The 27,766-nt window shown below is 49.6% G+C and overlaps 2 protein-coding genes and 1 pseudogene across 5 annotated transcripts in view; 1 reads left to right on the top strand and 2 right to left on the bottom strand.

Annotated features, from left to right (window-relative positions):
• The window catches only part of PDCD6 (programmed cell death 6), a 43,415-nt gene that overhangs the window by 4,748 nt on the left and 10,901 nt on the right, over positions 1 to 27,766 (top strand). The gene's annotated exons all lie outside the window — the stretch shown is intronic.
• On the bottom strand, positions 1,184 to 27,765 carry LOC134730344 (B-cell CLL/lymphoma 9-like protein). 2 transcript variants are annotated; one of them, XM_063604110.1, is made up of 3 exons: positions 21,797 to 21,897; positions 16,308 to 20,884; positions 1,184 to 12,842 (listed from the first exon to the last, which is right to left on the bottom strand). In XM_063604110.1, exon 3 carries the CDS (start codon positions 12,071 to 12,073, stop codon positions 10,556 to 10,558), a length of 1,518 nt encoding a protein of 505 aa, XP_063460180.1. In that variant the 5' UTR covers positions 12,074 to 12,842; positions 16,308 to 20,884; positions 21,797 to 21,897; the 3' UTR covers positions 1,184 to 10,555. The 2 variants fall into 2 exon arrangements, with proteins under 2 accessions (XP_063460180.1, XP_063460179.1); XM_063604109.1 differs by having other exon boundaries at positions 16,308 to 27,765.
• Positions 13,965 to 16,001, bottom strand: LOC117980187 (serine/threonine-protein phosphatase 4 regulatory subunit 2-like; annotated as a pseudogene).

The following is a 27,766-nucleotide window of genomic DNA, read 5'->3' on the forward strand; positions in this document are numbered from 1 at the left end:
TGGGGGCATGTGGCCCCATGAAGCCCGTAGTCACTGTTCACCCTGAGAGATGCTGGCTTTGGGGCTCACACACCTGCTGCAGGGCAGCCCCAGGAGATGGCCACCCCATTTCTCCTGGAGCTGCGCGTGTTCTCAGAAACTGTGGTGGCTGTTCTGTTTTGTTTGCATCTTATAAACCTTTACCTGATTACATTTTCCTCTTCAATTTAGCTGCTAGAAAACTTAAAGTCAGATTGGTGGCTCACCAGTAATGAGAGTTTAGAGTAGAGGTAAACTTTATGACATAGTCTTAGACTCTTCACTTTCTTCTCAACCAATATGATTCACATTTACTTTATTTTGCTGTACTGTGAGTGTCTCTGTGTTTCCTGAATTCCTTCTGGAATAAGGCAGGTTGTTAGTAAGCACAGGTTTCTGGTCCATCTCATAGCCTCAGGCAGTGGGCGGTGCTGTCCGTGCTCCCTTTCCGGGTTACCTGTGGTAGCTCTCAAGTTGCAGGGCTGCGATTTGAAGCCTGATTTAGTACACCGTGTTTCTGTTGTGTTCTGTGGTGGTTTGCTCCTCACATGTGAGCATTCACCGTGGCCCTGTGTTTTTCCACCACACCTCTGCCTGGTGGCATCCTACTGGATGTCTCAGCTGAGCCACTCTGTTCTGAAGACGCCCTTGTCCTCCACCCCTTTGCTTTGGGCTCTAAGCTTCTTCTGCCTTTCATCTCTGTAGGATGAAGCCCCACCCGCCCTTCAGGATGCCAGCCTTGGCAACATTGTGAGACCCTGTTTCTACAAAAAGTAAACGAGTGTAGTGGTGCACGCCTGTATTCCCAGCTACTTGGGTGGCTGAGATGGGAAGATCACTTGAGCCTGGGAGGTTGAGGCTGCATTGAGCTGAGATCAAGCCACGGCACTCCAGCCTGGGAGACAGAGCGAAACCCCATCTCAAAAAAACAAAGAAAGTGGATGCGCGCTGCTCCTGCCATTGGATCATCGCAGCATTTTTCTTTTCTCTGATATGCGCCTTTTTCCTCATCGTGGGGGCTCATGTTTTCGTAGTTCCCTCTCACTACTAGATTGTGAGCTGCGTGAAGGAAGGTTCATAGTTGTGTTGTATGTACAGGCACACAAAATTTGTCCTTGGATAGACACATATCAATCCACTTCCTTCTCCTCTCTGAATTTCTTTATTTAAAAAAAAAAATTAGAGATGGAGTCTCACTGTCTTGCCCAGGCTGGTGTCAAACTCTTAGGCTCAAGTGATCCTCCCGCCTCTACTAATATGAATTATTAGCCTATGCTAATATGAATTCGTATACTAATATGATTGAAATTAGTTTGACTTCTATAATAATTGTGCTCCCAGATTGGGCTTCTGTTTTGATAGTAGAACTAAATTATTAGGCTATTTCAAGAAATTAATATATTACTGGTAGAAAAACTGAAGCTACAAAATGGCCTGGTTTCTCACTTCAGTTAAATTTGTGCTTCTGAGTGCTTGTATTCTAGGTGAAACCACACTGAGAAGGTATTTGTGGCCCATACACTGATTCCTTCATGAGACTTGTTTGCACAGGAGAGCTGCTAAAAATTACTGCTCTCAGGGAGGTCTGTGGTGAACAGGTATGAAGAAGAAGACTGTTCTCTGCCCTTCTTTTTGCAATAAAATGTTCCAAACTATCTTGAGTTTGATCCCTTTTCGGGTGTTTTTTTTTCTTTTTTTTAAACATTCACATATTTCTTGGAATTATAAGAAATTAACTTTGTGCTTCTGAAGTAGGTTTGCCTTAATATAACACTGATGTATTTGTAAGGGGCATTTTTAAAGCTGTACTTTAAAAAATAATAATTCTTACATTCGTTTGAAGGTTTTTTTATGTGTGTTTTTGAGACAGAGGCTTGCTCTATCGCCCAGGCTGGAGTGCAGTGGCGCGATCTTGGCTCACTACAACCTCCGCCTCTGGGGTTCAAGCGATTCTCCTGCCTCAGCCTCCTGAGTAGCTGGGACTACAGGCGCCCACCACCACGCCCAGCTAATTTTTTGTATTTTTTTTTTTTTTTTGAGGCAGAGTCTCTGTCGCCTAGGCTGGAGTGCGGTGGTGCTATCTTGGCTCACTGCAAGCTCCGCCTCCTGGGTTCATGCCATTCTCCTGCCTCAGCCTCCCGAGTAGCTGGGACTACAGGCACCCGCCACCATGCCTGGCTAATTTTTTGTCTTTTTAGTAGAGACGGGGTTTCACCGTGTTAGCCAGGATGGTCTCGATCTTCTGATCTCATGATCCACCCGCCTCAGCCTCCCAAAGTGCTGGGATTACAGGCGTGAGCCACCACGCCCAGCAATTTTTTGTATTTTTAGTACAGACAGGGTTTCACCATGTTAGCTAGGATGGTCTCGATCTCCTGACCTCTTGATCTGCCCACCTCAGCCTCCCAAAGTGCTGGGATTACGGGCGTGAGCCAGGGGGCCAACATGGTGAAACCCCATCTCTACTAAAAATACAAAATTAGCTGGGAATGGTGGTGCACGCCTGTAATCCCAGCTACTCGGGAGGCTGAGGCGTGAGAATCACTTGAACCTGGGAGGCAGAGGTTGCAGTGAGCTGAGATCGCGCCACTGCACTCCAGCCTGGGGGACAGTGAGACTCCATCTCAAAAAAAAAAAAAAAAAAAGAATGGACTAACCCTTGTTTCGGTGTTAAAAAATCCAAGCCAGACAAATCTAAACTTTAATCTCACACCCAGTTCCTAGATTGGTCCCTTCTGCAGCTCAGGTTTGGCCTAAGCCTCAGGGTTCCTTACTTGGTGGGCACCACCTGCTCCCTTCCCCACCTTTGTTCCTCTTTTTCCTCTGCTGGCTCCTCCGGGGTTGGGTGTGTTCAGAGGCGGAGACAGGCTAAAGGTCTTTGGCTTTTAGATTCTGTTGATGGGTGAGTTCCAGATACTAGCTTTCTCTTGTAGGATATTTCATTTATTTATCTATTAAAAATATTTATTTAGAACACACCATTCATGTGCCAGACCCTGTTCCAGGCACTGGGGATAGGGTGATAAATGAGATAAACAAAAACACCTGCTCACGTTAAGCTCCTGTTCTAGGGAAGACAGAAAGAAAGAAAATACACGTGTCCTTAGTACATTAGAAGATTCCAAGTACTGTAGAGAAAAATAAAGCAGGCTGGACTCGGCTCATGCTTGTAATCCCAGCACTTTGGGAGGCTGAGGTGGGAGGGTTACTTGAGCTCAGGAATTTGAGACCAGCCTGGGCAACATGGCAGATCCTGTCTCTCCCAAAAAAAAAAAAAAAATTTAGCTGGGTGTGGTGGCGTGCATCTGTAGTCCCAGCCACTGGGGAGGCTGAGGAGGGAGAATTGCTTCAGCCCAGGAGGTGAAGGTTGCAGTAAACCAAGATCGTGCCATTGCATTCCAGCCTGGGTGACAGAGCCAGACCCTATCTCAAATCAAACAAAAGGAAAGAAAGAAAATGAAAAAAAGAAAGAGATGGGGCAAGCAGGGGAGAGGGCTGGGGACACAGGGGAGGGTGCTGGGGATGCAGGGGAGGGTGCTGGGGACACAGGAGGGTGCTGGGGATGCAGGGGAGGGTGCTGGGGACACAGGAGGGTGCTGGGGATGCGGGGGAGGGTGCTGGGGACACAGGGGAGGGGCTGGGGACATGGGAGGGGCTAGGGATGCAAGCTTTCTTGAGTTCCCACAGTTCTCTGCCCCTCTCCTGTCTCACGGGGCGTGGGCCACCTGTGGCTTGCGGTTGTTTCGCGCCAAGCTAATATCTTATTCTTCCCAACAGAGAGGCCCGTTGAGGCTTCTCTGTCCTCCATGGGGAACAGCATTGGCCTAAACCTGCAGACACCATTGCAAAGGGAAGTCAGCTCAGGCAAACCCGCTGGTGAAGAAGAATTCCAGTGTGGGGACACAGAGACTGACACTTCTTACCATGGGTGATTTAATTTTGGGCCTCAGTTTTTCATTCCCCCTGTAAGAGTATGACACAGCCACATCCTTGCCAGAGCCCGAGGGAGGGTGGATGGACTTATCCATCCCATAGGTGTGGCTCGTGGCTGGGTGACTTGCTTCTGCCAACGAGATTTTCACAGACACGGCACAAGCAGAAGCCTGGAATGTGTGGCACTGCCAGGCCTGCCCTCTTAGGCTGTTGATTTTCCCCACGAGATGTGCGTGCCCCAGGGAACGGCGGCTCTGGCTGTGGGATGAGAGGCGTGTGGAGCAGGCATGGTTCCCACCCTCAGCCTGGAGTCAAGGCCAGACTAGATCAGCCTAAGCCCAGCCACGCCACGGGTGCAGCAGTGAAGAGCAAATGCCAACTGTCCATGACAGTGACTTTCAAAGGGGCGTGTCATGTGCCTCATCCCAGCAACAGGGAAGGCATTTCTCTATCAGTCAGTCAGTAAATGATTATTGACAATGTGTGGGAAGGTGGAGTGATTTAAGTAGATTTGGCCTCTATTCTCATGGAGGTTCCTTTCTAGAGGGGAAGGCAGATGATGGATGAATAAATATAAATGATTCTAATAGGTTGGTGCAGCAGTCATTAAAAGTAATGGCAAAAAAAAAAAAAAAAAATGGGGAGGAGCCAGTGCTGCAGTTCATTAATAGTAATGGCAAAAACCGTGATGACTTGTGCACCAACCTAACCCAGTAATCACGGGTGTGCAAAATGTGGCGATGGGCAAGTTCTGAGTGCTAGGAGAGCATCTAGCTTCTCGGAGTCAGGAGACGGGGGTTGGCAACCTAACCAAGGTTAAGTCCAAGGGAGGGGGGTGGGCAGGGAGCAATATTTCAGTGGAGACTCCAAGGACGAAGGGTATTTAGAGAGTAAACCCCGATAGAGAGGGTTCGTGTCTGGCACAGAGAAGAGCCTGTGCAAAAGCCAGCGGGGCGAGAGGACACCATGTGTTCATCCACCTGAGGGGCGACCAGCAGGCTGGAGCTCAGCGGGTTGAGAGGAGGATGCAGAGCCCGGGAAAGGCACCCTAGGCAGAGGGCACAGCAGGGCAAAGGCCTGGAGTCAGGCCTGAGCCTGTGTGGTTTGAGGAACGGACAGAGGCCTGTCCGTCAGGAAGGGAACGGCACAGGGGAGAGACCTTAGGCCAGAGCAGAGGGCAGGGCAGAGGGCAGGGCCGTGCTGGGCACTGTGGGCTGTGGATGGTGCTGGCATTTAAGAGGGGAGACCATAGACCAGGGCAGAGGGCAGGGCTGTGCCGGGCACTGTGGGCTGTGGATGGTGCTGGAATTTAAGAGGGGAGACCATAGACCGGAGTAGAGGGCAGGGCTGTGCTGGGCACTGTGGGCTGTGGATGGGAGCTGGCATTTAAGAGGGGAGACCATAAGCCAGGGCAGAGGGGTGGGGAGGGCTGGGCCAGGCACCAGAGTGGCGACCACAGGCCAGGGCAGAGGGCAGGGCTGTGAGGGCACTGTGGGCTGTGGATGGGAGCTGGCATTTAAGAGGGGAGTCCATAGACCAGGGCAGAGGGCAGGGCCGTGCTGGGCACTTTGGGCTGTGGATGGGAGCTGGCATTTAAGAGGGGAGACCATAGACCAGGGTAGAGGGCAGGGCCGTGCTGGGCACTTTGGGCTGTGGATGGGAGCTGGCATTTATGCTCAGGTGATGGGAATATGTTAAAAGATTTTAAGGAGGGGAGTAACAGTTGGGATTAATGTGTATTCTGGGAATCTCAACAAAGTAAATTCATAGTTTGAATTTTCATAAGACTTCTGCACAGGCAGAGAGAAATAAGATCGCATCTACAGCTGTGTGGTGATTTTCTTTAAAAATACTACTAAGTTTTTAAACGTGATTTCAAATGGTGTGTTTCTGTTTCACATTGGACATAAGTAGATTGCAAGGCTAATGGAAAGTAGAAAAGTTAACTCATGAACATAAAAGAGACATCGATTTGAAAACAAAACATTTATTCATTTACTTCTGCTGCAGTTTTCTTGACTGCTGAATTTCGTAAGAAGGGATTGGTCAGGGAGGGTCTTGGGGCTGAAGACCTGGAGAGGAGCTGGTGCTATCGCTGTTCAAATCTGAAGGTGGTGGAGATGGAGCCTTGGGGAGGAGCCAGTGCTGCCTTTTAAGTCTATGAGAGTCGTTGAGCTGGAGGTCCAGGGAAGAGCTGGTGCTGCCACTGATGTCTTAGGTTGTGGAGCTGAAGACAGTGAAGGAGCTGGTTTGGCTGTTCTGTGAGGGTCGTGGAGCTGGAGATCCAGGTGGGAGAGGTGTTCTAGTTTGAGGATCATGCAGATGGAGACCCGTGAGGAGCTGATGTTATTTTAATTGGTGGGTCGTAGAGCTGGAGACCCAGGGAGGAACTGGTGTGGTTCTAGTTTGAGGGTTGTGGAGCTGGAGACACAGGGAGGAGCTGAGGTTCTAGTTTGATGGTTGTGCAGCTGAAGACTCGGGGAGGGGCTGAGGTTCTAGTTTGAGGGCCCTACAGCTGGAGATCCGGAGAGGAGCTGATGTTCTAGACTGAGGGTCATGCAGCTGAAGACTCGGGGAGGAGCTGATGTTCTAGACTGAGGGTCATGCAGCTGAAGACTCGGGAAGGAGCTGATGTTGTTCGCATTGAGGGTCTTTTAGCTGGATACCCAGGGAGGAGCTGATGTTCCAGATTGAGGGTCGTATAGCTGGAGAACCGGACAGGAGCTGATGTTATAGATTGAGCATCGTGCAGCTGAAGACTCGGGGAGGTGCTGATGTTGTTCGCTTTGAGGGTCTTTCAGCTGGAGACTCAGGGAGGAGCTGATGTTCTAGATTTAGGGTCACGGAACTGGAGACCTGGAGAGAAGCTGATGCTCTAGTTTGAGGATCTTGCAGCTGCAGACCTGGAGAGGAGCTGATGTTCTAGTTTGAGGGCCTTGCAGCTGCAGACCCGGAGAGGAGCTAATGTTCTAGTTTGAAGGTCTTGCTGTTGCAGATCCAGAGAGGAGCTGATGTTCTATATTGAGCGTCATGCAGCTGGAGACTTGGGGAGGAGCTGATGTTGTCCGTGTTGAGGGTCTTTCAGTTGGAGACTCAGGGAGGAGCTGATGTTCTAGATTTAGGGTCATGGAACTAGAGACCTGGAGAGAAGCTGATGTTCTAGTTTGAGGGTCTTGCAGCTGCAGACCCAGGGAGGAGCTGATGTTCTAGTTTGAGGGTCTTACAGCTGCAGACCCGGGGAGGAGCTGATGTTCTAGATTGAGGGTCATGCAGCTGAAGACTCGGGGAGGAGCTGATGTTGTTCACATTGAGGGTCTTTCAGTTGAAGACTCGGGGAGGAGCTGATGCTGTTCACATTGAGGGTCTTTCAGTTGGAGACTCAGGGAGGAGCTGATGTTCTAGATTTAGGGTCATGCAACTGGAGACCTGGAGAGAAGCTGATGCTCTAGTTTGTGGGTCTTGCAGCTGCAGACCCGGAGAGGAGCTGATGTTCTAGATTGAGGGTCATGCAGCTGAAGACTCAGGGAGGTGCTGATGTTCTAGTTTGACGGTCGTGCAGCTGAAGACTTGGGGAGGAGCTCATGTTGTTCACATTGAGGGTCTTTCAGTTGGAGACTCAGGGAGGAGCTGATGTTCTAGATTGAGGGTCATGCAGCTGAAGACTCAGGGAGGAGCTGACGTTCTATTTTGAGGGCCCTACAGCTGGAGACCCGGAGAGGAGTTGATGTTCTAGATTGAGGATCGTGCAGCTGAAGAATCGGAGAGGAGCTGATGTTCTAAATTGAGGGTCATGCAGCTGAAGACTCGGGGAGGAGCTGATGTTGTTCGCTTTGAGGGTCTTTCAGCTGGAGACTCAGGGAGGAGCTGATGTTCTAGATTTAGGGTCACGGAACTGGAGACCTGGAGAGAAGCTGATGCTCTAGTTTGAGGATCTTGCAGCTGCAGACCTGGAGAGGAGCTGATGTTCTAGTTTGAGGGCCTTGCAGCTGCAGACCCGGAGAGGAGCTAATGTTCTAGTTTGAAGGTCTTGCTGTTGCAGATCCAGAGAGGAGCTGATGTTCTATATTGAGCGTCATGCAGCTGGAGACTTGGGGAGGAGCTGATGTTGTCCGTGTTGAGGGTCTTTCAGTTGGAGACTCAGGGAGGAGCTGATGTTCTAGATTTAGGGTCATGGAACTAGAGACCTGGAGAGAAGCTGATGTTCTAGTTTGAGGGTCTTGCAGCTGCAGACCCAGGGAGGAGCTGATGTTCTAGTTTGAGGGTCTTACAGCTGCAGACCCGGGGAGGAGCTGATGTTCTAGATTGAGGGTCATGCAGCTGAAGACTCGGGGAGGAGCTGATGTTGTTCACATTGAGGGTCTTTCAGTTGAAGACTCGGGGAGGAGCTGATGCTGTTCACATTGAGGGTCTTTCAGTTGGAGACTCAGGGAGGAGCTGATGTTCTAGATTTAGGGTCATGCAACTGGAGACCTGGAGAGAAGCTGATGCTCTAGTTTGTGGGTCTTGCAGCTGCAGACCCGGAGAGGAGCTGATGTTCTAGATTGAGGGTCATGCAGCTGAAGACTCAGGGAGGTGCTGATGTTCTAGTTTGACGGTCGTGCAGCTGAAGACTTGGGGAGGAGCTCATGTTGTTCACATTGAGGGTCTTTCAGTTGGAGACTCAGGGAGGAGCTGATGTTCTAGATTGAGGGTCATGCAGCTGAAGACTCAGGGAGGAGCTGACGTTCTATTTTGAGGGCCCTACAGCTGGAGACCCGGAGAGGAGTTGATGTTCTAGATTGAGGATCGTGCAGCTGAAGAATCGGAGAGGAGCTGATGTTCTAAATTGAGGGTCATGCAGCTGAAGACTCGGGGAGGAGCTGATGTTGTTCGCTTTGAGGGTCTTTCAGCTGGAGACTCAGGGAGGAGCTGATGTTCTAGATTGAGGGTCATGGAGATGGAGGCCTGGGGAGGAGCTGATGTTGTAGTTTGAGTGTCTTGCAGCTGCAGACCTGGAGAGGAGCTAACGTTCTAGTTTGAAGGTCTTGCAGCTGCAGACCCGGAGAGGAGCTGATGTTCTAGATTGAGGGTCCTGCAGCTGAAGACTCGGGGAGGAGCTGATGTTCTAGTTTGAGGGTCATGCAGCTGAAGAGCCAGGGAGGAGCTCATGTTCTAGCTTGAGGGACCTACAGCTGAAGACTTGGAGAGAAGCTGATGTTCTAGTTTAAGGGTGTTGCAGCTGAAGACTCGGGGTGGAGCTTATGTTGTTTGCGTTGAAAGTCTTTCAGCTGGATGTTCAGGGAGGAGCTGATGTTCTAGATTGAGGGTCTTGGAGCTGGAGACCTAGAGAGGAGCTGATGTTCTAATTTGAGTATCTTGCAGCTGCAGGCCTGGAGAGGAGCTGATGTAGTTTGAAGGTCTTGCAGCTGCAGACCGGGAGAGGAGCTGATGTTCTGGATTGAGGATCTTGCAGCTGAAGACTCGGGGAGGAGCTGATGTTCTAAGTTGAGGGTCTTGCAACTGAAGACTTGAGGAGGAGCTGATGTTCTAGCTTGAGGGTCGTTCAGCTGAAGACTCGGGGAGGAGCTGTTCTGGTTTGAGGGTCACGTAGCTGAATACTCCGGGAGGAGCTGATGTTCCAGTTTGAGGGTCATGCAGCTGGAGATCCGGCGGGAGCTGATGTTCCAGTTTGAGGGCCGGGTAGCTGATGTAACAGTTTGAGGGTCATGCAACTGGAGACCTGTGGCGGGGAGAAGATGTTCCGGTTTGAGGGCCATGCAGTTTGAGACCCAGCGGGAAGCTCATGTTCCGGTATGAGGGCCATGAAGCTAGAGACCTGGTAGGGAGGTGATGTTCCAGGTTGAGGACCGTGCAGCTGGAGACTGGACGGGAGCTGATGTTCCAGTTTGAGGTCCGTGCAGCTGGAGACCCGGGAGGGAGCTGATGTTCCAGTTTCAGGGCCGTGCAGCTGGAGACACCGCGGGGAGCTGATGTTCCAGTTTGAGGGCCGGGGAGCTGATGTACCAGTTTGAGGGCCATACAACTGGAGACCCGGGGGGGAGAAGATATTCCAGTTTCAGGGCCGTGCAGCTGGAGACCCCACGGGAAGCTGATGTTCCAGTATGAGGGCCGTGCAGCTGGAGACCTGGTGGGGAGGTGATGTTCCAGGTTGAGGGCCGTACAGCTGGAGACTGGGGGGTAGCTGATGTTCCAGTTTGAGGGCCGTGCAGCTGGAGACCCGGCGGGGAGCTGATGTTGAAGTTTGAGGGCCGTGCAGCTGGAGACCCGGTAGGGAGTTGATGTTCCAGTTTGAGGGCCGTGCAGGTGTATACCCAAGGTGGAGCTGATGTTCAGTTTGAGGGCTGTGCATCTGGAGATCCGGCGGGGAGCTGATGTTCCAGTTTGAGGGCCATGCACCTGGAGACCCGGGGAGGAATATCAAACTGGAACATCTGCTCCCCACAGTGTCTCCAGCTGCACAGCTCTCAAACTGGAACATCGGTTCCCATCCGGGTCGCCAGCTGCATAGCCCTCAAACTGCAACATCGGCTACCCCCGAGTCTCCAGCTGCAAGACCCTCAGACTGGAACATCAGCTCCCCACCGGGTCTCCAGCTGCACAGCCCTTAACCTGGAACAGTTTGAACCTGGTGGGGGAGCTGATGTTGCAGTTGGAGGGCCGTGCAGCTGGAGACCCAGAGGGGAGCAGACGTTCTAGTTTTAGGGCCGTGAAGCTGTAGACTCAGGAGGAAGCTGATGTTCCGGTTTGAGAGCTGTGCAGCTGGAGACCCGGGGGGGAACTGATGCTGCAGTTTGAGGACCATGCAGCTGGATACCCGGCTGGGAGCTGATGTTGCAGTTTGAGGGCTGTGCACCTGGAGCCCTGGGGCGGAGCTGATATTCCAGTTTGAGGGCCATGCAGCTGGAGACCTGACGGGAGCTGATGTTCCAGTTTGAGGGCCATGCAGCTGGAGACCGGCGGGGAGCTCATATTCCAGTTTGCAGGCCGTGCAGCTGGAGACCTGGTGGGGAGCTGATGTTCCAGTTTGAGGGCCGTGCAGCTGGAGACCCGGCAGGGAGCTGATGTTCCAGTTTGAGGGCCCTGCAGCTGGAGACCCATGGGGATCTGATGTTCCAGTTTGAGGTTGGTGCAGCTGGCGACCCGGGTGGGAGCTGATGTTCCAGTTTGAGGGCCGTGCAGCTGGCGACCCGGGGGCGAGCTGATGTTCTAGTTTGAAGGCCGTGCATTTGGAAACCCTGGGGTGAGCTGAATTTCCAGTTTGAGAGATGTGCAGATGGAGACCCAGTGGGGGAGCTGATGTTCCAGTTTGAGGGCCCGGAAGCTTATGTTCCAGTTTGAGGGCCCAGGAGCTGATGTTCCAGTTTAAGGCCGTGCAGCTGGAGAGCCTGCGGGGATCTGATATTCTACTTTGAGGGCTGTGCAGCTTGAGACCCGGCGGGTAGCTGATGTTCCAGTTTGAGGGCCGTGCAGCTGGAGACCCGGGTGGGAGCTGATGTTCTAGTTTTAGGGCCATGCAGCTGGAGACCTGGGGAGTGGGGGGAGCTGATGGTGCAGTTTGAGGGCCATGCAGCTGAGGACCCAGAGGGGAGCTGATGTTCTCCTTTGAGGGCTGTGCAGCTGGAGACCCGGGGGGAGTTGATGTTCCAGTTTGAGGGCCGTGCAGCTGGAGACCCAGGTGGGAGCTGATGTTCCGGTTTGAGGGTGGTGCAGCTGGCGACCTGGGCGGGAGCTGATGTTCTAGTTTGAGGACTGTGCAGCTGGAGACCCAGCGGGGAGCTGATGTTGAGGGCCATGCAGCTGGAGACCCATGGGGGAGCTGATGTTCTGTTTTGAGAGCCGTGCAGCTGGAGATCCGGGGGTGAGCTGATGTTCCCGTTTGAGGGCTGTGCAGCTGGAGGCCTAGCGAGGAGCTAATGTTCCTGTTTGAGGTCCTTGCAGCTGGAGACCTGGGGAGGAGCTGATGTTCTTGTTTGAGGGCCTTCCAGCCGGAGACCCGGGGATGTGCTGATGTTCCCATTTGAGAGCTGTGCAGCTGGAGACCCGTGGGGGAGCTGATGTTCCCTTTAGAGGACCGTGCCACTGGAGAGCCTGCGGGGATCTGATGTTCCAGTTTCAGGGCCATGCATCTTGAGACTCGGGGAGGTACTGATGTTCCCGTTGGAGAGCCGTGCAGCTGGAGACCTGGGGAGGAGCTGATGTTCCCGTTTGAGGGCCGTGCAGGTGGAGACCTGGGGAGGAGCTGATGTTGTTCTAGTTTGTGTGTTGTGCAGCTGCAGATCCAGGGATGAGATGGTCCTGCGGTTCAAATATGAGGGTCCCGGAGCTGGAGTCTACGTGAGGAGCCAATGCTGCCTCTGATGTGTCTTAGGTTGTGGAGCTGGAAACTCGCGGAGGAGTCGGTATTGGTGTTTCTAGTTGAGGGTCGTGGATCTGGAGATACAGTGGGGAGCAGTGTTCTAGTTTGTGGGTCGTGGAGCTGGAGACCCACGGAGGAGCTGGTATGTTCTAGTTGAGGGTCGTGGAGCTGGAGATGTGGGGAAGAGCTGGTGCTGTGGTTCACGTCTGAGGGTCTCAGAGCTGGAGCCCCCGGGAGGAGTAGGTACTGCCACTGATGTCTTAGGTTTTGGAGCTGGAGACCTGTGGACAAGCCAGGCTGGTGTTCTAGTTTGAGGTTCGTGGAGATGGAATCCTGGCAGGAGCCAGTGATGCTGTTTAAGTCTGAAGTTCGTGGAGCTAAACACGGAGCCGATGTTGGGGAAGTAGAGAGAGTTTCAGGACGCCACTTGAAACTGTACATGTAGCTGAATCCCAAGCAAGTTAAGCCTGGGAGCTTCTCAGTCCTCGGGATCAATGCATTCCTTTTTCTCACACAGTTTGGATTTGTTTTCTGTCTAATGAGACAGAAAGACCCTGATTAATACCCTCAGGAATTGAAAAGCTTAAAAAAAACTAAATGATATTGGTATAATAATAATAGAAATTAAGCTATGATTATCCTGACAGACAAAATCACACACCACACACAATATATATCTTTTCAATCAGTTAGTCAAATAAAATATGAATTGAAAAATAGACCCATGCAAAGCTATAAAAAGTTACTTTTTTTCTTCATGTTCAAAAATATTTAATTCACTTCAAAATGTCATACAAATTATGGTGGTTTCTATGCACCCCTAAAGCTTCAGTCATTTAGCTCAGGTACATATTAAAGTAATATATTAATTCTTCCAGTACAATGCTGTTTCATACCATTGACACTTGCATACTCTAGAATAATTTGGAAAGACGTGTAATATTCACAATGTTCAGAAAAGCAAGCAAAAGGTCAAGGAACCTGCTTGGTTCTGAGATGGCCTCATATCAGCTTCATAAACATTCATTCTACAAAATAGTAAGCTAACATTTGAACACAATTTCCAAAAACAAAGAATATTTTCTCATAAATAATGAAGTCTGTTTCTCAGGCACCTCAAAAGAATTTGAGTTTGAACAGATCTCTTGGAATGTGTTTAACCTGGTATTTCAACAGACTTAAGATTTCTAGGGTTTCACAAAGGCCAGATTTTATTTCATTTACTCAGAAGAGAAAGAAAATGTCTTCTGAAAGAGGTGAACTCAATCACTACCAATAGAAAAAGTATCCACTGTATTCATCTCTTATGGAAACAGAAAAATATAACATTTCCCCCCTTAAAATAATATATATATAATATATATAATATAATATATATTATATATAATTAATATAATATATAAATATATATAATTATATATTATATATTTATATATTTTTTATATATTATATAATATAAATATTTGTAATATAATATAAATATAATATAAATATATAAATATAAATATATTATATATATTATATATAATATATAATATAATATAAATATATATTTATATATATTTATATATTATATATAATTATATATAATTATATATATACATATATACACATATATATACATATACATATACATATATACATATATACATATACATATATATACATATATATATATAACTTAAAGTTCCATTGTACATAGCCGGACAATAAAATCTGGAAACCAGCATGAAACCCTGTTATTCACATGTTAAAATGTTGAAACTATGACCAAAATATGAAAACTGCTAGAGCTATCAGAAAGAGACAAGATAAAAACCTTCTTGCATATGTATAAACTAAATGTGATAATCTCAAAAACCTTTTCAAAATTATGATTACCTTCCAGTGTAAAAACTTTAATCCTAAATTAAAAAAAAAAAAATCTATACACAAACCACTGATTTGCCCAGACCAAAAGAAAGAAAGAAAGAAAGATCAGCGGTAAGGTAAGCAGGACCCAGAGGAGCTGATATTCACAGTTCTTACATGTACAACTCTTCCAGGAATTATCCATAAAGTACTTTATTTTACAACCTGCTTTTCTTATAAAACTAAAGGTGCACTTTTTTACATAAAAGTTTTATACGGCGTCAAAACCAGAACTGTGTGTAAAATACTGCATCTAAATGTTTCTAAATAATCTTGTTCCATTGGTTCATCGGTGACTTCTGTGGCTTCGTCATCATTTTCCATGGATGATTCTGAAAGAATCTCTCCAGTTTTACTGGAATTGGATCCTACTAATTCTTCTGTTTCACGGCAGTCAGAAGAACCACTACTTTCAGGGCCTTCATTTTCATTACCTTCGGAATGTAGTAAATCTTTTTCAGCTTGAGACACATCAGATTCCTCCATTTGATTATTTTCCTCAGAAGTCTCTTCGTTCACAGTTGAGGCATCATCAGATTCTTTTTCTTGATTTTTTCTTTCCGGGATCATTTCTCTTGATGTCATAAAAGACTCTAAAAATAAGCAAATGTTGTTGTACTTAAATTTTATTTTCAAAATACCTCCACAGTTAAGTTTCATGAATTCTGGTGTTCTATAGTTCAAATCACATCCCCTGAAATTCAGCAACAACTACATACAGGTGGGAGAAAAGCCCAATGTCGGCATTACAAGGAGTTCTATTATGTACAATTCTTTCACGAAAACAATGAATACAAGAATTTGAGGATCTTCTTACTCCTCCCTTTTACAGATGGTCTCTCAATCCCTTCTTCTTCCTCTTCATCTTCTTCATCCTCTTCTGTACGTGCTGCCGGGTACAACGGCTTTCTTTATCTTTATCCTGAGATGAAGGTGATGCTTCTGTTTCTTCTACCATAACCGAAGAAATTTCGCTGCAAGTTGCTTGAATGGCTGTTTCTCTGACTTCGCCTTTTTTGTCAAACATGAGTCTTTTTACCTCATGCCCCTCAGCTTCCACAGCATCTTCATCTGGATGTTTATTTTTCAAAGGGCTCACTGAGCAAACTTCTGATTCAGATGTCGAAGAGTCACTGTGATTTTTCTCTTCATTTTGCTGCAAATTTACCTCTTTGCTGTCTGTGCTGTCAGGCGACCCATTTGTTGTCATGGGGGCTGACAAAGAAACCTTTGGTCGATTATGTGGCCTGGGTGTCCCAGGCCCATTTATATTAGACCTCTCAGGATAGCTTGGTGAATTTCCAGGAAGCATAACACCATTTATCCAATTTAAACTATTGGAATTGTTTTTTTCTGAAGAAGGATAAACACAGCTAACAACCATCACATCCTTTTCTACTCCTCTGAGAAATTTGTCTGTTCCTGTATAGTTTCTCCTTGGATCTGTTAACAATTCACATAGTCGCTGAATAGTAAAAGGGATACTGTTAAATCCAGTGACAATTTTCAGTATTCTTTCCTTCATTTCATCAAAGGGAATATATTCGACATTAGGGTTGGGAGGACCTCTTGGCGCAGGAGCTGAAGTTCTGAAATCATCCATCACTTTCTCCAGTTTGAAAATAAAATAGCCTTTAAATTGGGACCACGGAATCTGTTTCTCCAGTCTTGGCTACATGACAAAGAAACTGATCCTGGACAGGACAAACTTCCTTTTTCCCCTCTTCTCAAAATCTTTCAGCGCCTCCCGGAGCCTCTCAACGTCCATGGCTTCCCGGAGTCCCTCACAGTCTCCGCCTCCCTCCGCAGGTCTCTTGGGGACCGGAATGCCTCCCCCCACCCCCCGACATCCTCCCACTCCCTCACACACCCTCCAGCACGCAGGCCAAGTGGGGTGGGGGGAACGAAGGGAGCCAGGGGAAGCATGTGAGAGAGTGAGACCAAGAGAGCGAGCATCTCCCCAAGCCGCTACCACCAACCCTCCAACATGGCGCCTGGCACGTCACCCTAAAAAGTTATTTCTTGGAGAAGCGGTGGATGACAGAGATTAATCTGAGAGTTACTATTGATGGAGAAACTTAGAACTTACCATTTTTCCTGTGAGGTTTCGGCGCTGATACTGCTATTCTGTGAGTTCTGGCAATTGAGTCCGTTCACACAGCCTGGTGATGCAGCAGGTGTCACAGAAGGACCCTGTCCCAGCTGGTCCTGCTCCACTGCTAGGATGGTGTGGCCTCTGATCTGTGACCGTGTCTTGAGGGGAGACCAGGCCCTTGATCACAAGCGTATCCATGGTGAGGTTCCGTGGATGGAAGCTCATGAATGTTCCTTCCTGATGTTCATCTGCCATCTTGCTATTGAATGCATCTTGTTTATAACTGCCTTCTAAATGTTGAATAGAAATAAAGCATTTGTACAGTATGGGTAAGGTATAAAGAATATTGACACATTGGACACAGAGGACCTCCACCAAGTTTAGGGAGTAGAATCTCAAGAAACATACTGTGGATGCTCCCTGGAGGCCCTGCCTGAGTCCCGGGTCCCTTCCCTTCTCCTGCAGAGGGAATCAGTTCCTGCTTTAGTCTTTATTATTCCCACACTTTTCTTCATAGTACGTTTCTTTCACCACGTATCTGCACATCCCTAAAAAATATGCCATTTAGTTTTTGAACTTTCTGTTTTCTTTTTGAGGCAGGGTCTTGCTCTGTTGCCTCGGCTGTAGTTTTGAACTTTGATGTAAGGAAGTTCTCCTGCGTGGCTGCTCCTGCCCTGCATGGCTCTGAGCATCTGCTCTATTTCTGTCCTCCATTCTCTCCCTGAGACCCACCCACACTGACAGGTTCATTTTCATTGCTGCGTGATCTCCCGTCTCCATTCTCTCCCTGAGACCCACCCACACTGACATGGTTCATTTTCATTGCTGCGTGATCTCCCGTCTCCATTCTCTCCCTGAGACCCTCCCACACTGACGTGGTTCATTTTCACTGCTGCGTGATCTCCCGTCTCCATTCTCTCCCTGAGACCCACCCACACTGACATGGTTCATTTTCATTGCTGCGTGATCTCCCATCATCTGAGGGGAGCATGGGAAATGTCTTCATCTTCCTGTGGATGAGTGTGTGGCCAGGTTGGGGCCCTGAGGACTGTGTTTTGTTGGGAACGTTCTTGGGCGTTCCTTTTGTACACAAGTGCAAGTTTCTTCTGGTCAGTAGCTTTCAAGTTTTAAAATTTCATCCCAGGTAAGAAATGTAACTTTCCTCATAACCCACAACATACTCTTTCATATACAAGCATAACAAAAATAGACTTCACAACCGTTCTTAGCAGGGCGTGGTGTTCCTGCTTCTCTCCATTCTCCCCAACACTGGCATTGATTGAGTTGTGGGTGGTGGGATTTTTGCCCGTCTGGTGGGTGTCACGTGATATCTCCCCCTGTTAGGCTGAGCCCCTCTTCATGTTTTCATTAGCCATTCCTCCACATTTCCTCTTCTGTGGAGGGCCGATTCAGCTCTTTTCCCCAGTTTCTGTTAAATTGTTTGAATTTTTGCACTTTTCTTTTATTATTCCTATTGTTATGTTTTTGAGACAGAGTCTCACTCTGTTGCCCAGGCTGGAGTGCAGTGGTACGATCTCAGCTCACTGCAACCTCCACCTTCTGGGTTCAAGTGATTCTCCTGCCTCAGCCTCCCAAGTAGCTGGGATTACAGGCGCCCGCCACCACCCCTGGCTAATTTTTGTATTTTTACTAGAGATGGGGTTTCACCATGTTGTCCAGACTGGTCTGAAACTCCTGACCTCAGGTGATTCTCCCACCTCAGCCTCCCAAAGTGCTGGGATTACAGGTGTGAGCCACCATGCCTGGCCTGCCTTTTTCAAAAGGACTCTTTATACCTGTTCATTCCGGTGACTATCTGTATGGAAAAGATGGGTTTGAATCCACCAGGATAAATGTGCAGGATCTCCTCTCTGGTGGGAGAAGAGACAGAGAGGGATAGAAGGGTATGGAGAACAGAGCCGAGAGGAGGCCGAGTCAGGCGGGGGTTGCAGGCTGCTGTGAGGACTTGGCTCCTTCTCTGAGTCGGGTGGGGATTAGCAGAGGATTTAAACAGAGGAACCATGGGATCTCCCTTATGCATTTCTGCCATGGTTGGCTCAGCTGAACGCACCTCTTGAACAAGACTTGGCCTTGGACACCTAGAGGCCCTTGGTTGAGGGTTTACCTCCTGGCGTGGCCACTGACACATCCACGTTTGGCTCCCACACAGCTGGGCGGCCCCAAGACCTGCTCTGCCTGGGCTTCTCATTGGTGGCATTTCTCAAGTTTGTCCCCTCTCAAGTCTGCACCATCCGGAAAACCAAACATCTCTCTCTCCTACATGGAAACCCCCATCAGCACCTCCCCCTGACTCACAGGGCATCCCGTCAACATCACAGTCATGACTTTCCCACATGGACAAGCCCACGGGACCCCTTGATGGACCAGGACAGCGCCAGCACTAAGACATGCCCTGAAACTCACAGGAAGACCTGATCAAGAAGACGGGAACAGCACAGGGCACTGGGAGCTGCAAACGCCCACGATACTGTCAGAGATGGAGAAAGGTATGGCCATGGCTGACACAAAATGTTACTCAACATTTATCACAGGCCTAAATGGAGAACATAACGCTATAAAACCCTTAGATAAAAACACGGGAAAATTTGTATGGCCTGGGATTGGGCAAAAAGTTCTTAGATATGATACCAAAAGCATGATTCATAAAAGATTGACAAATTAAACTTAATCATAAATTTAAAATTATAATTCTATAAAGCAATATAAAAATCTAAAGAGAATGAAACACAAACTATGGTCTAGAAAAAAATATTTGTGAATCACACGTCTCACAACGTACTGGCACGCAGAATATGTGAAGAACCATCAAAACTTAACCATAAGAAAGTAAAAACCCCAGTATTACAGAGAGGGCAAATATTTGAATGGAGGATCAAAGAAGGTATAAAGAGGGCATATTGCCCGAGAAAGAGGCTCAACATCATAGAGATGCTGGAGAAATGCCAGTCAACGGTACCTCTGCAAATCTATTAAAATGGCTAAAAACAGACAAAAACCACGGGCCGACCCAGGTTCTAGTGATGATGCAGAGGAACTGGGACCCTCATAAGCTGCAGTGGGAATGGGAGGAGTCCCGCCATGCTGGAAAGTGGTCTGGGGGTTTCTTACGAAGTTAAGCACATCTTTACCCTGTCATCCAGCAACCCCGCTCCTGAAATGTCCCCCAAGAGAAAACTTAAACGTGCACACACGAACCTGCACACAAGTGTTTAGGCCTCATTCCTCATTGCCAATAACTGGAAGAAAACAAAATGTCCATCGGCAGGAGGAGGCGGGAACCAACGCGGATGCTTCCACACGGGGCACCAACCAGCAGTGGAAAGATGCACCCAAATGCCCCAGGTCTCCCAGGCCATATGCCCGGTGAAGGAAGCTAGTTTCGGTGGGCACAGGCCGAGGGATGCCGCCACGTGACATCTTGGAGAAGACAGTGCTACCGTGTTGGGGAGCAGGGCAGTGGTTTCGAGGGGCTATGGGTGGAGGGGCGAATGGAGGAGCTCTCTGGGGCAGTGGCGTGAGCACCTGCACCTCACTGTGGGCTGCTGCGGCTGAGGGGCTGTACAGCAAACACTGGCTTCAGTACACGCAGACTGAAGGAGGAAGGCTGCCACAAGTCAAAGACAGAGGGTGTCACCTCCATGAAACAAAAACATATTTAAAAAAAAACTCTTAAAATAAACCACAAAAAGTATTTCATAAGCGTATTGGACTTTGAGTTGACATCATCTACCTGGGAGCATGGAACTGAAACCACAGGCTTGGCAATCCCAGGGGGAGAGAGTGGAGGGTTTAGACCTCCATTGAAGGGCTCAGTACCTGGCTATAGGAAATAACATTTAAAAAGCGGCAGGATGGAAATAATTTCTGCTGATGAGGTTGCATTTCTCCAGATAACCGGCAGAGTAAATTAAAGCAATATAGTAAAACAATGCACATCTTGATGGAAACTCAGGATCACGAGGTTGTGGTGAAGGAGATTTGAAGATGTCCAGGAAAGAAAGACAAATGAGATGAATCTTGCAGCTGCCCTTCAAGGGGGCATGGGCCGGGTGGCCATGATTCTCCGTGACGTTGCAGGAATTCTGGCTGGGTCCTCAGGAGCCTTTTTTTCTTGTCCACATTCACCTTCGGTGGGTGGTCCCTGGTGGTCATGACCGCACTCAGGGCCGGGGGCCTGCTGAGGCTGCTCTCCCTTTTCCCAGAATGCAGGGGTTTGTTCCAGATCCCACTGCTCACCACACAGAAAGCCAATCACTAAGACGATGGTTACTGCCAATGAAGAAGGCGTGCATCAGAAGCTACAGGCCAGGAGATGGGAGGTCAGCTTCAAATCCATCTTCCTGACTGACTATATAGCAGGGAAGAAGTGTGACTGTGTGTAAGGAAAACAGGAATTAGGGAGAGTGAGGAAGAGGAGTTGGTCAGGAGGAGGCAGGTGGCTGGTCAGGCACTCATGATGGGTGAGGGGTTTGGCGTCTTACTGTCCAGATGCCGTGATCTGGTGAGTCTCTCTTCCTTCACACTACCCAGGAGGCCTGATGGTCAGTGTCCTAAGAAAGGAACTCAAATAAGACAAATGTCACTTTCTCAAGTTTCAAGACAACAAGGCTCCATTTCTATGTTATTCAGAGAAACCATGAACATCAGTTCTATGGGACAGTCGGGCCAGTTCAACACCAGATCTGATCTGCCACGACACCTGCTGCTCGGCCCTCAGATAAGACCCAGAATCCAGTGTCCTCTCCCCCACCCCAGCCTGGCCCCACACCCACACCTCCCCACTTCACCCTGGGCCTCTGCTCTCTCGCCACAGAGGGGTCAGGGAGCTGCACACGCCCCGCGTGCACCTGGGCACGTGGCATATTTCAGATGCACCTGGTGTCACTGTTTGCACAGACCTAAGTGGGAAGAGATCCAAATGCTCGTTCACTGCAGGTGGATGAGGACATCCCAGCAAGTCCCTCAGTGGAGTCAGCCAGCGCAAGGCGAGTGAGGGACTCCCAGAAACATGAATGGGTCTCAGATAGTGTGTGAGTGGATGAAGCAGCAAAAACACACGCTGCTAATTAATTGATTTATGTCGAGCTCAAAGTAGTCCACATCAAAAAGACTGTTTGGGGCTGCAGGAATTCAGTGGATAATTGCAGGCAACGCAAGGGAAGGTGGACCAGAAAGGTGAGGAGGATGCTCCCTTCGAGTGGGGAGAGAGTAAGACTGGCATTGCACATGGGTGGGGGGGCCCGTCGAGGCCCCTCTTTGCTTCTGAGAGTCTGTTTTCATCGACAGTCTTCTACTAAATGTACATAGCAGCTTTTCAGGGCAAGGGTCACTGGGATTCGTCTTTATGCCTCCCCAGCCCAGGAGCCACCACCTCCACCAGACCCATCCACACAGTTGAATCTCATCTCAAGTTCTCTGGAGCCCGACCCCCCACGCACACCCTCCTGGTCTGGGCATCTCACCTGCATCCGCACAAGTGCCTCAGGAGGGTGGAGTGTCTGGTGCTCGGCGCTGGAGGCTCAGCCCACACTGTGCCGGGCAGTCGCAGGCCTCCCAGATGAATGAAGCATGAGTGAATCCCGATCCTGTTATCACAGCTTCTCCCCACGCATCCCAGGCAGAATGTTGTGCAAAAACCACACCAGGATTCGTACATGCCAGAGGACTGAACTTTTGCGTGTTGCAGATAATTCATCTTCCTGAATCACTGCGGATCTACCATGTGGTTAACCACAGAATAAACATGGGGGAGAGTGTAAGCGCTGTCCTAACAGAAACTTATGCTTCTTCCGTTACCCTTTAAAAGTAAAGGGTACTGATTTCATAATTGTGTTTCTCTTGTAAATGAGACTCTCATGGAAAAATCAGCCATGTAGGTGATAGATTTGTATACCTTTAGATTAAAATGTCACTTCGATTATTTCAAGTGTAAAAGTGTTTCAGCTTTTTTGAGGTATAATTGATACTCAAAGAGCTGCACACATTTCATATGTGCACTTTGGTGAGACTTGACCTGAGCAAACACCCATGAAACCATCACCAAATCAAAGCAATCGAGGAATTCCACACTTCCTGGGCGCTTCCTTGCGCCTGTGCCCGTGGTGAGAACACAGCACAAGATCTTCCCCCTCAGCCAATCGCAAACGGCCCACAAGAAAATGACACCAGGCCTCCTGGTGAACACACACCCTGTGATTTAATTGTTGATCTTTTTAACCTGGGGCTCACATTCTTCATTCAGAATATGGCAAAGACTTTAGAAGTCATTCAAAGTATCAGTAATTCGAAGTCCTTTAATACAAAAAGTATGGAATATGACCTTTTGTCACATAGCAATAGGGAAATGAAAACAGAAAATTGACTTATGTTCTTTAATGGCTAGGAAAATATTCTTAAAAAGATATCTCAAGTGCAGGCGAATCTAACAAATGACAAATTTATTTCTTTACATAGACAAATGTACGGTTAGATCCATGTAAATAAATGAAGCCATTAAGGGTAGAGTCCCACAGATCACAGCGTCCAGCTCTGCTATCGATATCAGGGAGTAATTTCCAGGCACACAGAACTGACCCAGCATCCAGCTCTGCTCATGATTTCAGGGAGTAATTCCCAGGCACGGGTCGAGCTGGAGAAGCTGGGGGCCCCCGTAGCCCCACTGTCCTTCCTGCCTCATGGGGTCTCTGAGGGGTGCCTGGAACATTTCCTCTTGGGCTTTGAATATCATTTCACTTAAACACGACATTTTCCAGGTGCCATGGACCTGAGCCCAGAAACTTCATGGTACCAGGACCACCCGAGACAGTGGCTCCCCAGGAGTGAGCACCAGGCACTGTCAGGGGTTCTCTCCCCAGCACATTTACAAGGACTTGATGGGTTCTTCTTCCTTCAGAGCAATCCCAGTGGGAAGAAGGAGGGGACGGGAGGCCTGGCAAACGCTCCTCCCCAGCTCCGTTCCAAGCTCTGTGGGGCTCCGGCAGGCCCCATGTCATGTGCAGTTGAGGGATTAGGGTTCCTCCCGGCCTCGCTGCTCTCAGGCCCTCATGGGCTCCTCTCCCCACCCCTGTGCAGCCAGCGGACCCTGCTCCCCCCCCAGCTGCTCCCCCCCAGCTGCTCCCCCCCAGCTGCTCCCCCCAGCTGCTCCCCCCCCAGCTACTCCCCCCAGCTGCTCCCCCTCAGCTGCTCCCCCTCAGCTGCTCCCACCCAGCTGCTCCCCCCAGCTGCTCCCCCCCAGCTGCTCCCCCCAGCTGCTCCCACCCAGCTGCTCCCCCCCAGCTGCTCCCCCCAGCTGTTCCCCCCTGCTGCTCCCCTCCAGCTGTTCCCCCCCAGCTGTTCTCAGGTTTCTCATCCTTCCTGGATGACGCCCTACCTGGGGCACCCGTTCCTGTGGCATCCCCAGTCCTGCACTACAGCACTCACCCCGTCACCTCCATGGCGAGACCATCCTGGAACCGTGATCAGCCCATCGGTTTCATCCATTATCCTCCTAGCCCATTTTCTGTGCTGATTTCTCGTTCCCAAAACATCTTGGAATTATAAGAAATTAACTTTTTTCAAGTCTCTGTGCTTCTGAAGCTGTACTTTTAAGAAATAATTCTTACGTTCTTTTGAAGGTTTTTTTTTTCTTTCTTTAAGACAGAGTCTCACTTTGTCGCCCAGGCTGGAGTCCAGTGGCGCAATCTCAGCTCACTGCAAGCTCCACCTCCCGGGTTCACGCCATTCTCCTGTCTCAGCCCCCCGAGTAGCTGGGACTACAGGCACATGCCGCCATGCCTGGCTAATTTTTTATATTTTTAGTAGAGACGGGGTTTCACCATATTAGCCAGGATGGTCTCGATCTCCTCACCTGGTGATCCGCCCGCCTTGGCCTCCCAAAGTGCTGGGATTACAGGAATTTTTATATTTTTAGTAGAGACGGGATTTCACCATGTTTGTCAGGCTAGTCTCGAACCCCTGACCTCATGATCCACCCGCCTTGGTCTCCCAAAGTGCTGGGATTACAGGCGCCAGCCACCGCGCCCGGCTGGTATTTTTGTTTGTTTGTTTTTTTATCAAATACAGTTGAGGCTTTCTTGGAGATCACATATTAAAGAGAACTGAGAAAAATCAGACCTCAGAAGCAGGACAGTGCCCTGTGAAGTACATGTCCAGTCCCATCACTGTCCTTCTCTCACATGGGCCCAGAGATGTGGGTGATGGTATTTGTTGCCCTGGTGATGGAGCAGATTTGATCTGCCTATGTGGGAAGGGTTTAACTCAGCGGGTGTGGATTGCTCAAACCCTGCACGTTCCCAGGAGGGGCCCTTGGCTGGCTCCCGGGAGCTGAGCTCCTGCAGTGTTCTGACTGATGAGAGAGACTTGAGCCATGTTGCACTACTTTGCCTGGGTAGTTGACCAACAAGGTGATGGATGGCAAACACCTGCTTTCGCTGTGGGTGGCTGGAACTTCCCTGACTGACCCCCAGGTTCAGGAGAGCCTCCCTGGTCCGCAACACGGCACTAGCTGTCCCAGCTTCTTGCTGGAGGAATCCGGCGCACCCTGTGTGACTCCGCTGGGGGGGGCTCTGGAAGCGCCCGGCTTCCCTGGCAGCCCTTTCCCTTGGCTGGTTTACTCTGTACCCTTTCAAGTTGGAGGGTGGTCTCAGGGACCCCCATGCAGTGTTTCATGCTTTCACCAGAAACTCACCTTGGCAGGGCTTCAGGGGAAGGCTTGGGATTTGGTGACAAGTGACTCCATGGCCTTGGGCCAAGCACAACATCTACTTAGGTTTTCAGGCGGTTGCCCAGGTATGTCTAGCACCTAATGTAACCGAGGCGTGAAATGCCTGTGCGCCACAGTGCTTCAGCTCATTACGGCCCGTTAGGCCTTGTGGTGGTTCTCTCTTGGTTTCTGTGGAGAAGCCAGACCCCGCTGTGGTTGGCAAGGAAGGCGAGTGGAGACATCAGGAGTGTCCATCCCTCAGCGGCCCTTTCTAGTGGGGTGGCTGCCTCTCTCTCATCCTTGATTAATCCCGGGACAACCTCTGCTCTCCTGGGCAATCCTTAGAATACTCCGGAAGACCCCAGTATGGCCGTCCGGTTCCTCCTGGGCCCCAGCTCTCAGGAATGCACCATCTTGGCGCACTCCATGCGTGCCCGTCCAGACGGCACCTGAGCTTCCCTGTGCCTGCGCTGTGGCGTTAACATCTCGCTTGTGTTTTAACCTGTGTTGCTTTGGTTTAAAACTTGTTTGACTGTGTTATTTGCTGAGATGGCCCAGAGAAGCTTCTGCTTACGATCAGGACACGTCACAGTGCAGCCTTCACTTGAGGACTTAGGTCTCATCCAGCTCCACACAGTCAGTCCAGGGCCACGGACGCAGAAGACAGAGGAGAAGAAGCTCATGGCATAAAGACAGAGGATTGATTGCCCAGGAGGCTTCCAGGGGCTTTGGCTCCTGGGGCTTCTGTCAGCGCTGGGTCAGAGCAGGTCACCCTTGTGTGCAGACACTAGGTTGCCGCACACAGCGGTGAAGAATGGGGGAGACCAGATGGAATTGGGTGAGGCAGGGATGCTCCTTGGTGTTTAGAGTTTTCCTCTTTCTTTGCCTTGTGGGTTCTCTGTAGCCTGTCTTTGGTTTTTGTAACACTAGTTTTCAGTAATTCCGACCTTTCCGAATACCTCTATATACATATACCTGCCTACTCTCCTTTCAGATACCTGTAAAGCCTACAGAAAGGTATTCCTGCAGATTATCACTCTATTCAGCTTAACAGATGCTCGTCGAGTGCTGCTGTGTGTGGGCCGCGGGTTCAGGTGCACCTGCCTTTGTGGGGAGAGCACAGCTTCCCTGCATAACTGCTGGAGGGCGGGTCATCGAGTGCTGCTGTGTGGGGGGGCCGCGGGTTCAGATGCACCTGCCTTTGTGGGGAGAGCACAGCTTCCCTGCATAACTGCTGGAGGGCGGGTCGTCGAGTGTGGGCCGCGGGTTCAGGTGCACCTGCCTTTGTGGGGAGAGCACAGCTTCCCTGCATAACTGCTGGAGGGCGGGTCATCGAGTGCTGCTGTGTGTGGGGGCCGCGGGTTCAGATGCACCTGCCTTTGTGGGGAGAGCACAGCTTCCCTGCATAACTGCTGGAGGGCGGGTCATCGAGTGCTGCTGTGTGTGGGGGCCGCGGGTTCAGGTGCACCTGCCTTTGTGGGAAGAGCACAGCTTCCCTGCATAACTGCTGGAGGGCAGGATCTTCCCAAGGGGAAGTTGGGAGGTGCTCAGGCGGAGCAAATGGATTTAACTTCTGGGCTGGGAGAACGTCGTACCCCCGTGAAAGTCTCCCTGAGGAAGGAAAGGAAGGAGCTGGAGGGAGGGTCTGTGTGTCTTAGGAGGGGACTCACTTCAGGTGAGAGCGGGCATGGCACTAGGAAGAGCCCCATGAGCCCAGAGTGGTGGCACGTAGAGGCCTAAGGGACCGTGCCAGCAGACCCCACCGCCCGTGCTCCACCAGGAGCCTGACATTGTTCTCTGAGATCAGGGGGCTGTCTCTGTGTACTGCCCAGGACTGTGGCATTTTTGTGTATGAAAAAAAAACAAACAAACTGTGTGTCTAATACAGATGGGGTATGAGGAGAGCCACTGGTCTCTCCTGACCTTAAAAATATTTTTTTTAGTTCAGTTTTAGTGAGTATGGAAATTATTGAAGGTACAAATCACTCTGAAGATAGGTTCTTGTGTGTGAAGGTCATCAGTGAATCTTCATTCTCAGAGTTGATAAATGGTTGTGAACACTCAAAGGTATCAGATTCAATGATGAGTCTGAGGATAGTACAGCTTTCCTATTCAGTTTCAAGGAAAATCGTGTAAAGCCCAGACTGTAATTTGTCAGGAATTTTTGAAGTGTGGTGTGATGGATGTCTTCACCGTGCTTTAGGATGATTACTGAGGGAGAACGGAAGGAAGGGGTCTGGTACTTGCCCCTTTCAGTAGAATTAGTGTGAATGCCACAGTGACCAAGCTATGCTCAGGTGTCTGCAGGCAGTGGTGGCCTTGATGATGGATTTTCTGAAATGGGAATTCGTGAAGTTCTCTAACAAAACTAAGTGCGAACTTCTCAACTTAGCTGGTGACTGCATCCTTGAAAAATTCCGTGTGTAAAATGATACAGAACCATTTCTTGGTTATCTGTTAAATAAGAGTGCATGTCCAGCCGCGATGACTGTGGACGGCCTTGGAGGTCTGGGAGGCCACGAAGGACTCCCACACACAGCAGGGTGTGACCCCACCAGGCAGTGCTCTGGCCCCCTCCCAGGAGTCATGGCAGCCGACAGGTCACCTGGAGTGTCTAGAAAACCACTACCTTAGAGCCCCCACTGCTTTTCCTGGGGCCTCCAGGTATAGATCACAAACTCAGTGTCCCAGAAAGATTTTCCTTTTACTTTAACTCCTGTTGTTGTTTGTT

Source organism: Pan paniscus, chromosome 4 (genome assembly GCF_029289425.2).
Source record: "Pan paniscus chromosome 4, NHGRI_mPanPan1-v2.0_pri, whole genome shotgun sequence".
In the NCBI taxonomy this organism is placed as follows: domain Eukaryota; kingdom Metazoa; phylum Chordata; class Mammalia; order Primates; family Hominidae; genus Pan; species Pan paniscus.

Coding starts and splice junctions, on each gene's coding strand:
- LOC134730344 (XM_063604109.1), bottom strand. CDS start 12,073: ATGGCCCTGAAACTGGAACATCAGATCCCCGCAGGCTCTCCAGTGGCA.